The sequence below is a fragment of the Phasianus colchicus genome, chromosome 38 (assembly GCF_987193195.1).
Source record: "Phasianus colchicus chromosome 38, bPhaCol1.hap1.1, whole genome shotgun sequence".
In the NCBI taxonomy this organism is placed as follows: domain Eukaryota; kingdom Metazoa; phylum Chordata; class Aves; order Galliformes; family Phasianidae; genus Phasianus; species Phasianus colchicus.
Window position 1 is genome coordinate 1,530,374 of NC_143473.1, and position 11,555 is coordinate 1,541,928.

General features: G+C 59.4%; 1 protein-coding gene across 3 annotated transcripts; it reads right to left on the reverse strand.

Annotated features, from left to right (window-relative positions):
* Positions 1-2,391: 2,391 nt before the first annotated feature.
* Positions 2,392-9,578, reverse strand: QPCTL (glutaminyl-peptide cyclotransferase like). 3 transcript variants are annotated; one of them, XM_090130032.1, is made up of 7 exons: positions 9,316-9,578; positions 8,084-8,236; positions 5,948-6,190; positions 4,375-4,527; positions 3,603-3,702; positions 3,030-3,146; positions 2,392-2,651 (listed from the first exon to the last, which is right to left on the reverse strand). In XM_090130032.1, the coding sequence occupies exons 1-7, from the start codon at positions 9,544-9,546 to the stop codon at positions 2,506-2,508; spliced, it is 1,143 nt and encodes a 380-aa protein (XP_089986158.1). In that variant the 5' UTR covers positions 9,547-9,578; the 3' UTR covers positions 2,392-2,505. The 3 variants fall into 3 exon arrangements, with proteins under 3 accessions (XP_089986158.1, XP_089986157.1, XP_089986156.1); XM_090130031.1 differs by having other exon boundaries at positions 5,903-6,190; positions 8,084-8,233; positions 9,316-9,577; XM_090130030.1 differs by having other exon boundaries at positions 5,903-6,190; positions 9,316-9,577.
* Positions 9,579-11,555: the final 1,977 nt, after the last annotated feature.

The following is an 11,555-nucleotide window of genomic DNA, read 5'->3' on the forward strand; positions in this document are numbered from 1 at the left end:
TGTCACCTCCATGGGTTGGTGGTCCTCAGCTCAATGTCACCTCTATGGTTTGGTGGTTCTCAGCAACACAGTGTCACCTCCAGAGCTGGTGGTCCTCAAGACATCATCATCTTCATTGTGTGGTGGTACTTAACACAGTGTGACCTCCGTGGGTCAGTGGTGCTCAATGTAAAATCACCTTCATGGGTTGGTGGCCCTCAGTTCAACAAAACGTCTTCTCCATCTGATGATGATGGTTCCCAACTCAACGCAGCGTCGTCTTCATTGATTGCTGATCCTCAACATCATCACCTCTATGGGTCGGTGGTGTTCAACCCAACACAGCGTCACCACCATGGGTTGGTGGTCCTCAATTCAATGTCATCTTCATCGTGTGGTGGCCCTCAGCTCAACACAACGTCATCTCCATCTGATGTTGGTTCTCAACTCAACACAACGTCACCTTCATGGCTTGGTGGCCCTCAGCTCAGCACAACGTTGCCTCTGTGGGTCTCAGTGGACCTCAACACGATGTCATCTTCATGGGTCAGTGCTTCCCAGCTCATCACAACGTTACCTCTATGGTTTGGTGGTTCTCAGCAACACTATCACTCCAGAGCTGCTGGTCCTCAAGACATCATCTTCATTGTGTGGTGGTACTTAACACAGTGTGACCACCGTGGGTCAGTGGTGCTCAACGTAAAATCACCTTCATGGATTGGTGGCCCTCAACTCAACAAAACGTCTTCTCCATCTGATGATGATGGTTCCCAACTCAACGCAGCGTCGTCTTCATTGATTGCTGATCCTCAACATCATCACCTCTATGGGTCGGTGGTGTTTAACCCAACACAGCGTCACCACCATGGGTTGGTGGTCCTCAATTCAATGTCATCTTCATCGTGTGGTGGCCCTCAGCTCAACACAACGTCATCTCCATCTGATGTTGGTTCTCAACTCAACACAACGTCACCTTCATGGCTTGGTGGCCCTCAGCTCAACACAACGTTGCCTCTGTGGGTCAGTGGTCCTCAACACGATGTCATCTTCATGGGTCAGTGCTTCCCAGCTCATCACAATGTTTCCTCCTTTGGATCGGTGGTCCTCGACTCCAGGCAACATCATTTCCATCTGATGGTGGTCCTGAACACAACATCACCTCCATTTATGTCACCACAAGTTGTGTTGGCGTTCTGCTCTGATTTCCAAACACAAAATGAAGAAGAAAGGATTTGGGGGATTCCGTTATCGGTGATGTTTGTGAAATGAGGCGCAGTTTTGTGTTTACACCCATTTTTATTCCATTTTATTTCATTTTGTTTCAGTGATCTTTTCCCAGATGTGGATCCAGAGCTGGAATTTCAACCCATGTTTCCCAAGTAGAAAATAGAATTTCAACCAATTTTTCCTACTTAAAAAAAAATGGAATTTCTTGTTTACAAAAATCATTTCTCTCTCTGACAGCAGCAGAAAAAAAAAAAATGGGTCCAATTTAGGTCCCTTTTAGGGACCATTTTGGGTTCATTTTAGATCCTTTTTGGGTCAATTTTAGGTCATTTTGGGGTCAATTTTTGGTCCCTAATAGGTGTGTTTTGGGATCCCCTTTGGGGAGGATGGGGGGGTGGTCTCTTTTGGGATCCATTTTAGGTCCATTTTAGGTCACTTTTAGATTCATTTTGGGCCCACTTTTTGTCCGTTTCGGGAGCATTTTAGGTCCATTTTAAGTCCCTTATGGATCAAATTTGGGTCCCTTTTAGGGGTCCCTTTTGGGTCTACTTAAACTCAACTTTTTCTGTCCAGTTTGGACCCTTCTGGCTCCCTTGCAGGTCTTTTTAGGTCCCTTCTAAGTTCATTTCCTGACCTTTTTAGGTCTCTTTTAGGTCCTTTTGACCATTTTAGGTCAATTTTAGGTCCCTTGCAGATCAGTTTTGGACTCCTTTTAGGTCCATCTTTGGTTCATTTTTGCTCCATTTCGGGTCTCTCCTAGGTCCATCTTGGAGGACAATTTTCTCCCCAAGAAACCCAAGGTAATGAGATGCTCGTTAAGCCCCATGGACTTAATTGTCCACGCTGCCCTGTTCTTTGCATCCCTGGAGACATCTCAACTCTACTGGTGGTCCCCATCGATGTCCCCATGGGTGTCTTTCCTTTGCTGGTCTCCATCAACGTCCCCACCACTGTCCCCATAGCTGTCCCTATGGTTGGACCCCATAGGTGACCCCATCGATGTCCCCATCCACTGGTGGGCCCCATAAATGTCCCCATGGTTCTCCCCCCAGGCGTCCCCATGGGTGTCTCTGTCTCTGGTCCCCATCAGTGCCCCCATGGTTGTTCCCACAAATGTCCCCATCCGTGTCCCAGTTGGTGTCCCCACAGATGTCCCCACACTGGGTGACAGCACAGGACACAACGCCAGACCCCCACAGACTTTATTGGTGGCTCCCAGCACACCCAGGGGTCGTCCCAGCACCCCAGCTGGGTTCAGACTGGGGGTGACACGGGGGGCAACCTGTGACACGGGGGGGCTCAGAGCTGCAGGAATTCGGCCACAAAGGCAGTGAGGATCTTGCAGAGGTCCTCCATGGTGGGCGGGTGCAGGTTGTCCTCGTTGTCCTCGGCTGTGTGCCAGACCCATGGGAAGGGCAGGGGGATGAGGTGCAGCACGGGGACACCTGTGGGGACACGGGGGGGACATCAGAGCGTGGGGGGTGAGCTCCGTGCAATGGGGGAACGGTGGATGTGCTTGGGGACATGGGGACGTGGGATATGGGGACGGGGGGGATGTGGGGTCACATGGGTGTGGGATATGGGGACACAGATATGGGGATTTGGGGATGGGGGGACATGGGGACGTGGGGTCCCTGGGAACACAGTGACATGGGGACGTGAGGGCGCGGGGATTTGGGGTTGGAGGAACATGGGGACATATGGATACGGGAATTTAGGGACACGGGGACGTGGAGATTTGGGGACAAAGGGACGTGGGATTTGGGGATGGGGGGGATGTGGGGACATGGAGGCATGGAGATTTGGGGACTTGGGGACGTTACCACGCTGCAGGAAGGGGATATGGTCGTCCTCCACTGGTCCCGGGGCCGGGCTGAGGCTGAAGAAGGGCTGGTCGTGGGGGGAGGCGTGGAGCAGCCCCAAGCGCCGCAGACGCTTCTCTGCAGAGGGGAGGGGACAGAGGGGGACACGGAGGGTGACACAGAGAGGACAGGAGTGGGCAGAGCCCCCTGTGACACCCCCATCTCCATCCCTCTGTCCCCAGTCCCACCCCAATCCCTTTGTCCCAGCCCTGTCCCCCATACCATCCCTGTCCAAGCCCCCACCTCCATGTCCTTGTCCCATCTCCTCGTCCCCCGTGTCCCCAGCTCCATGTCTCCATGTCCCACCTCATGTCCCCATGTCCTACCCACACCGTGTCCCCACCCCCTCATCCCCATCCCACGTCCCCAACTCCATGCCCTGTCCCCATGGTCCCCACTGACCCCATGGTCCCCAACCCCACATCGCACCCATTCCCCGTCCTCATCCCAGTCCCAACCCCATCCCAACCCATCATCCCACACATCCCATGTCCCCAAAGCGTCCCTATGGTCACCCCGTGTCCCCGCACGCACCGATGGCCACGAGGCGCAGGAACCAGTGGTGGGTTTGGGGGAAGTGGCTGTGGATGGCGGGGTTCCGTGCGCCCAGAAGGTCCAGCAGCACCAGAAGGCTCTGGGGACACCACGAAGGGGACATGGGGACATCAGTGTGGCCGTAGGGACATCAGCGTGACCACGGGGACATGGGGACACCAGCCTCAGGTCCTCTAGGACTGACCCACTTGGGTCACTGTGGTGCTGGGAGGACCATCCTGGACATGTCACCACCCCTGGGCACCATGGGACCATCCCAGTTGGGTCACCACCATGTCACCACGATGCCACCACCTCTGGGCACCAAAGAACATTCCCTGTTGGGTCACCTCCATGTCACCACGATGCCACCACCCCTGGGCACCAAGGGACCATCCCACTTGGGTCACCACCATGTGACCACGATGCCACCACCCCTGGGCACCATAGAACATTCCCAGTTGGGTCACCTCCGTGTCACCACGATGCCACCACCCCTGGGCACCATGGGACCATCCCAGTTGGATCACCTCCATGTCACCACGATGCCACCACCCCTGGGCACCAAGGGACCATCCCACTTGGGTCACCTCCATGTCACCACGATGCCACCACCCCTGGGCACCATAGAACATTCCCAGTTGGGTCACCTCCGTGTCACCACGATGCCACCACCCCTGGGCACCACAAGACCATCCCAGTTGGGTCACATCATGTCACCACGATGCCACCAGCCCATCATGACCCCACCAGCCCCACTGGGGACGCTCACCATGGCGCTGAGCTCCGTGCTGTGCGCACCATGCCGGGTGGCTGCCATGCGTGCCGCAAGGTGCCGGGCGCCGTACAGGGAGTCGGTGGCACTCCATTCCTCAAAGGCCTCTTCTCCATCCAGGAACAGCAGCTGCAGTGTCACCTCTGCATCCTAAGGGGGGGACATCAATGGCTGGGGGGGGAGGGGTCCAGGTGTCCCATTGTGGGGGTCGGAAGGGACTCAGATGGTTTATGGGGGGATCAGGAGAGATCCAGGTGTTCCATGGGGGGGCTCAGGTGTTTCACGGAGAGGTCAGGAGGGACCCAGGTGGCAGAGGGTTCCAGGTGTCCCCTGGGGGGTCATGAGGTACCCAGGTGTTTCAGGTGTCCCATGGTGGGAGGGAGGGGGGGGGTCCAGGTGTCCCTGGGGGGTCAGAAGGGTTCCAGGTGTCCCATGGGAGGCCCAGGTGTTTCATGGAGAGGTCAGGAGGGACCCAGGTGGCATATGGGGGGGGATCAGGAGGGTTCCAGGTGTCCCTTGGGGGGTCCAGGTGTGCCCTGGGGGGATCATGAGGTACCCAGGTGTTTCAGGTGTTCCATGGTGGGAGAGAGGGGGGGGTTCCAGGTGTCCCTGGGGGGTGAGAAGGGTTCCAGGTGTCCCATGGTAGGGTCCAGGTGTCCCTGGGGGGGTCAGAAGGGATCCAAGTGACATATGGGGGGGGGGTCCAGGTGTCCCTGGAGTTGCCAGAAGGGACCCAGGTGTCCAATCAGGGGTCCTGGATGTCCCATGAGCTGGTCCCAGTGTCCAAGGGGGGGTCAGGAGGGATCCAGGTAACATCCTGGGGGTCCCAGATGACCCATGCGGTGGTCCAGGTGTCCCACAGGAGTGACCCAGGTGACCCACAGGGGAATCCAGGTGTCCAAGGGGGGGAGTCAGGAGGGACTGAAGTGACATATTGAGGGTCCCGGATTACCCACAAGGGGGTCCAGGCATCCCTGGAGGTGTCAGGAGGGACTGAGGTGACATATTGAGGGTCCCAGATTACCCACGAGGGGGTCCAGGTGTCCCTGGGGGGGTCAGGAGGGACTCAAGTGACATATTGAGGGTCCCAGATTACCCACAAGGGGGTCCAGGCGTCCCTGGGGGGGTCAGGAGGGACTGAAGTGACATATTGAGGGTCCCAGATTACCCACGAGGGGGTCCAGGTGTCCCTGGGGGGGTCAGGAGGGACTGAAGTGACATATTGAGGGTCCCAGATTACCCACGAGGGGGTCCAGGTGTCCCTGGGGGGGTCAGGACAGACCCAGCCGTCCTATGAGGGGTCCTGGATGTCTCACGGGGGGGGGTCCAGGTGTCCATGGGGGGATCAGGAGGGACTCAAGTGACATACTGGGGGTCCAAGATGACCCATGGGGGGGACCAGAGATCAACGGAGGGGGTCAGGAGGGACCCAGGAGTCTCTTCACGGAGCATCCCATGAAGCGACCCATCTGGTAGAGGGAGGGGAAGGGGGGGTGGGAGGGGGTCCCAGCACCCACCCACCCACCCCCTCCTTGGCGTTCCGTAAGGGCCCATCCAGGGCAGCTGCCACCTCCATCAGCATGGCGCACGGCACGGCGGAGTCGGTGGCACCGACGAAAGCAGCGGCAGCTCCGGGTGATGCCAACACTTTGGTGTCGTAGTGACACGCCAGCGTCAGGCGGCGAGGGGCCGAGGGGGACAACGTGGCCACCAGGTTGGAGAAGGTCACCGTCCCACGAGGGGTGGGGGCTGAAAAGGTGTCCAGGTCCAGCTGCCATCCGGCCCTCAGTGCTGAGAGGTGGTCGGTGATGTGCTGTGGGTGACACGGGGATGGGGGGGTGACAGGGAGAGGGGTGACGTGGGGACGGTGGGGTGATATGGGGTGGGTGACGTGGGGACGGGGGTGACATGGGGACAATGGGGTGACATGGGGTGGGTGACAAGAGGGCAGGGGTGACATGGAGATGGGTGACGTGGGGACAATGGGGTGACATGGGGTGGGTGACAAGAGGATGGGAGTGACATGGGGACAATGGGGTGACATGGGGTGGGTGACAAGGGGACGGGGGTGACATGGGGACAATGGGGTTACATGGAGATGGGTGACATGTGTACAGTGGGGTGACAAAAGGAATGGGGTGACATGGAGATGAGTGACAAGGGGACAGTGGGATGACAAGGGGTGGGTGATGTGGGGACAGGAGTGACATGGGGACAATGGGGTGACATGGAGATGGGTGACATGGACAGTGGGGGTGACAAAAGGAATGGGGTGACATGGAGATGAGTGACATGGGGACAGGGGTGACATGGGATGGGTGACAAGGAGACGGGTGACATGGGGACAATGGGGTGACATGGGTTGGGTGAAAAGGGGATGGGGGTGACATGGGGTGGGTGACATGGAGATGGGTGACGTGGGGACAATAGGGTGACATGGGGACAATAGGGTGGGGTGACAAAGGGAAAGGGGTGACACGGAGATGGGTGACAAGGGGACAGGGGTGACATGAGGATGGATGACGTGGGGGGGGTGACTGATTGAATGGAGATGGGTGACACAGGGACGGGGTGACGTGGGGATGGGTGACACAGAGGGACAGGGGGTGACGCAGGAATGGGTGACAGAGATGGGTGGGTGACATCAGAGGTGATATGGAGACATCAGGGGGTGACGCGGGGATGGGGTGACATGGGGATGGGGTGACACGGGGATGGGTGACACGGGGATGGGGTGACACGGGGATGGGTGACAAGGGGATGGGGTGACAAGGGGATGGGTGACACGGGGATGGGTGACACGGGGATGGGTGACACAGGGATGGGGTGACACGGGGATGGGTGACAAGGGGATGGGTGACAAGGGGATGGGGTGACAAGGGGATGGGTGACACGGGGATGGGTGACACGGGGATGGGGTGACGCGGGGATGGGTGACGCGGGGATGGGTGACTCGGGGATGGGTGACGTGGGGATGGGTGACACGGGGATGGGGTGACCCGGGGATGGGTGACAAGGGGATGGGTGACAAGGGGATGGGGTGACGCGGGGATGGGTGACGCGGGGATGGGTGACAAGGGGAGGGGTGACGAGGGGATGGGGTGACGAGGGGATGGGGTGACGCGGGGATGGGTGACAAGGGGAGGGGTGACGAGGGGATGGGGTGACGCGGGGATGGGTGACAAGGGGTGACGCGGGGATGGGGTGACACGGGGATGGGGTGACCCGGGGATGGGTGACAAGGGGATGGGTGACAAGGGGATGGGGTGACGCGGGGATGGGTGACGCGGGGATGCGGTGACGCGGGGATGGGTGACAAGGGGTGACGCGGGGATGGGTGACATGGGGATGGGTGACGCGGGGATGGGGTGACGCGGGGATGCGGTGACGCGGGGATGGGTGACATGGGGATGGGGTGACATGGGGATGGGTGACGCGGGGATGGGTGACAAGGAGATGGGTGACGTGGGGATGGGTGACACGGGGATGGGTGACATGGGGATGGGTGACGCGGGGATGGGTGACAAGGGGTGACGCAGGGATGGGGTGACCTGGGGATGGGTGACAAGGGGATGGGGTGACACGGGGATGGGTGACAAGGGGAGGGGTGACGTGGGGAGGGGTGACGCGGGGATGGGTGACAAGGGGAGGGGTGACATGGGGATGGGTGACGCGGGGATGGGGTGGGGGACACATGGGGACCCACCTGGCGCACAGCACGGCTCCCAGCGCTGCCCGGTGGCCGTTCCCGTAGGAGGGGACGCAGGAGGGCATCCCGAAGGCGGGGGGGGGAAAACCCCCCCAGGAGGGTCCGGAGATGTTTTTCGGATGAGGGGAGGGGGCGGAGCCGGGGGGGCTGCTGTGAGATTTTGGGGAGGGGGGGGGAGGTTATCAATGTTTGGAGGGGTGGGGGGTTAAGGGGGTCCTTCTATAGGGTTGGGGTTCTCAGGCGGGGGGTGGGTGGGAGGTTATAAAGGGCCTGGGAGTTAAAAGGGTGTCTTGGGAGGGGGGGGGCATGGGGGGTCTGGAAGCTCCAGGAGGGGGCTGTGGTGTCCCGGGGGATTCTGGGGGGGGGATTATAAGGGGTCTGGGGCCCCGGGGGGGGGGGAGTTATAAAGGGTCTGGGGGTGGGGTTCAGGGGAGGCTGTGAGCTCCAGGAGGGGGCTATGGTGCCCTGGGGGATCCTGGGGAGGAGTTATAAGGGGTCTGGGGTCCCTGGGGGGGGATTATAAGGGGTCTGGAAGCCCTGGGGGGGGGAGTTATAAGGAGTCTGGGGGCCTTGGGGGACGGGGGTGGTTATAAGGGGTCTGGGGGCCCTGGGTGGGTTGATCTGATGGGGTCTGGGAGCTCCATGGGGGGGATTACGGTGTCCTGGGGAGAGTCTGGGGGGGGGGGGGGGGGGCTTATAAAGAGTCTGGGGGTCCCTGGGGGGGTCAGTCTGGGATTATTATAAAGGATCTGGGGGCTTTGAGGGGCTCCAGGAGAGGTTGGGGTGTTCTGGGGGGGGGGTCCTGGGGTCCCTGGGGTGGGGGGGGGTCTCAGAGCTCCAGGAAAAGGGTTGGGATGCCCGGGATGTGGGGGAGTTGGGGGCTTCAGGGAACGTTCTGAGGACCCCCAAGGGTCTGCGGGGGGTCTGGAGATGTTTTAAGGGGTCCGGGGTCCTTGGAGGGGGGGGGGTCTGTGGGGACCTTGGGGGGGTCTTGGGGTATCCTGGGGACATCCATGGGATTGGGAATGCCATGGGGGGGGCGGGGCTGGGGTCCGGGGACCCCCCCCCCGTTGGGTTGAGGGGGAATGGGGGACGCTGGGGGCAACCGAGAGGGGCTGAGGTGCCTTCTGGGGGGGGGGTCTGAGGTCCCTGTGCCCCCCACACACCCACCCACCCATCCATCCGTTCTAGGACCTCCCCCCACCCCCCCCTCCCCAATTCCCTCTCACCGCTTCTCCTCCTCTGCCGCCGTTCCGCTCCGCCCCGGGCCACGCCGCGTATAGAACGGCAACGGCCGCCGCCACGGCCACGAAAGGTAGAAAAGGCCGTGGGCACCGCCGAGAACGGGGGGGGGGGAACCCCAGAACCGATCCCGGGACCCCCACCGGCACCGCGCCCGGACCGGGACCCGAACCCGCGGCCCCGCGGGAGCGGCGAGACCCCCCGGAGCCCTTCCGCATGGCGCGGGGGGCGGGGCCCGAAAGGGGCGGGGCTCGAGGAGTGGGCGGGGTTACGGTTGACGGGAGAGACGTTGATTGGACGAGGGGCGTGGCTTGATGTAGGGGGGAAGGAAGAGGAGCGCACGCGTGGTGGCGCGGGGAGCGGGCAGCCGTGAGCGCATGCGCACAGGGGGTGTCACCGTATCCAGGCGTCACCCGACGGGTTGTCACCGCTGTCACCTCTGTGGGATGTCAGCCCTACAGGATGGCACCCTGCTGAGATGTTTACCGCCATGGGATGTCACTCCAACGGGATGCCACCTCTGTAGGACATTGCCCTTATGGGATGTCACCCTTATGGGATGTCACTTTTAGGGGATGTCACCTTGGTGGGATGTCACCCTTATGGGATGTCACCCCAATGGGATGTCACCTCTGTAGGATGTTGCCCTTATAGGATGTCACCCTTATGGGATGTCACCCTTATGGGATGTCATCCCAACTGGATGTCACCTCTGTAGGACATTGCCCTTATGGGATGTCACCCCAATGGGATGTCACCTCTGTAGGATGTCGCCCTTATGGGATGTCACCCTTATGGGATGTCACCTTGGTGGGATATCAACTCTGCAGGATGTCATTCTTATGGGATGTCACCCTTATGGGATGTCACTTCGGTGGGATGTCACTTCAGTGGGACGTCAACCCGATGGGATGTCACCTCTGTAGGATGTCGCCCTTATGGGATGTCACTTTGGTAGGATGTCATCCCAACAGGATGTCACCTCTGTAGGATACCACCCTTACGGGATGTCGCCCCAATGGGATGAATGTCACCTCTGTAGGATGTCATCCTTATGGGATGTCACTTTGGTGGGATGTCACCCCTGTGAAATGTCACTCCCAACAGTGATACCACCCAGAGCACCGATGTCACCCAGGATGTGGGTTCATTCCAGGCAGGATGTCACCTTGGAGCAGGATGTCACCCTAGTTGAAGATGTCACTCCGGGTCAAAACGTTGATGTGGATGGGGACATCACCCCAGTAGGATGTCCCGGATGGGGACACTGTCCCTGGCAGGACTCTGATGTACCCTATGGGGCTGACACCCCGGTGCCACCACTCTCCATGAGGACATCACTCCAGAAGGTCTCACCATTCTCCTTCGTAGAGCTGTCACCCTCTGTGGGGACGTCACCACAGTGCCACCCCCCTCCATGGGGAAATCACCCCATCGCCACCACTCTCCACGAGGACGTCACCCCATTGTCACCATCTTCACTGGGGACATCACCCCAGATGTTGCCATCACCATCCCTGGGGATATCGCTGCAGAAGGTGCCACCCCCTCCATGGGGACATCACTCCACAATGTGCCACCACCTCCACAGAACCGTGACCCTCCTTGGAGATCAACACCCCCAGAGAGAGCTCTATCACCCCAAAACAGCCCACCCACACACCCCACGGTGCCACCACCAACCAGCCAACCATCTGACCAACCCACCATCCAACCAACCAACCCACTATCCAACCACTCAACCATCCAACCAACCACCCATCCAACCATCCGACCAACCAATCAACCAACCGACCAGCCAACCAACTATCTGTCCAACCAACCACCCAACCATCTGACCAACCATCCAACCAACTGACCAACCACCCATCCAACCATCCAACCAACCAATCAACCAACCGACCAGCCAGCCAACTATCTGTCCAACCAACACTCAAACATCCAACCACCCATCCAACCATCCGACCAACCAATCAATCAACCGACCAGCCAACCAACCATCTGTTCAACCATCTGTTCAACCATCCAACCAACCAACCAACCATCCAACCATCCAACTATCCAACCAACCATCCATCAACCATCCAACCAATCAACCAACCAACCATCCAACTGACCAACCATCCATCTACTCAAAAAACCATCCAATCAACCACCCAACCATCCATCTACTCAAAAAACCATCCAATCAACCACCCAACCAATCAACAAACCAATCAATCAACAA

Bases quoted from the DNA above. Each gene is read 5' to 3' on its own strand.
- QPCTL (XM_090130030.1), bottom strand. From the start codon at position 9,546: ATGCGGAAGGGCTCCGGGGGGTCTCGCCGCTCCCGCGGGGCCGCGGGT. The intron at 3,147-3,602 runs GTGCGTGCGGGG...TCCCCTCTGCAG, and splicing joins CCTGCGCCTCGTGGCCATCG to AGAAGCGTCTGCGGCGCTTG. The intron at 2,652-3,029 runs GTAACGTCCCCA...GTGTCCCCACAG, and splicing joins TATCCCCTTCCTGCAGCGTG to GTGTCCCCGTGCTGCACCTC.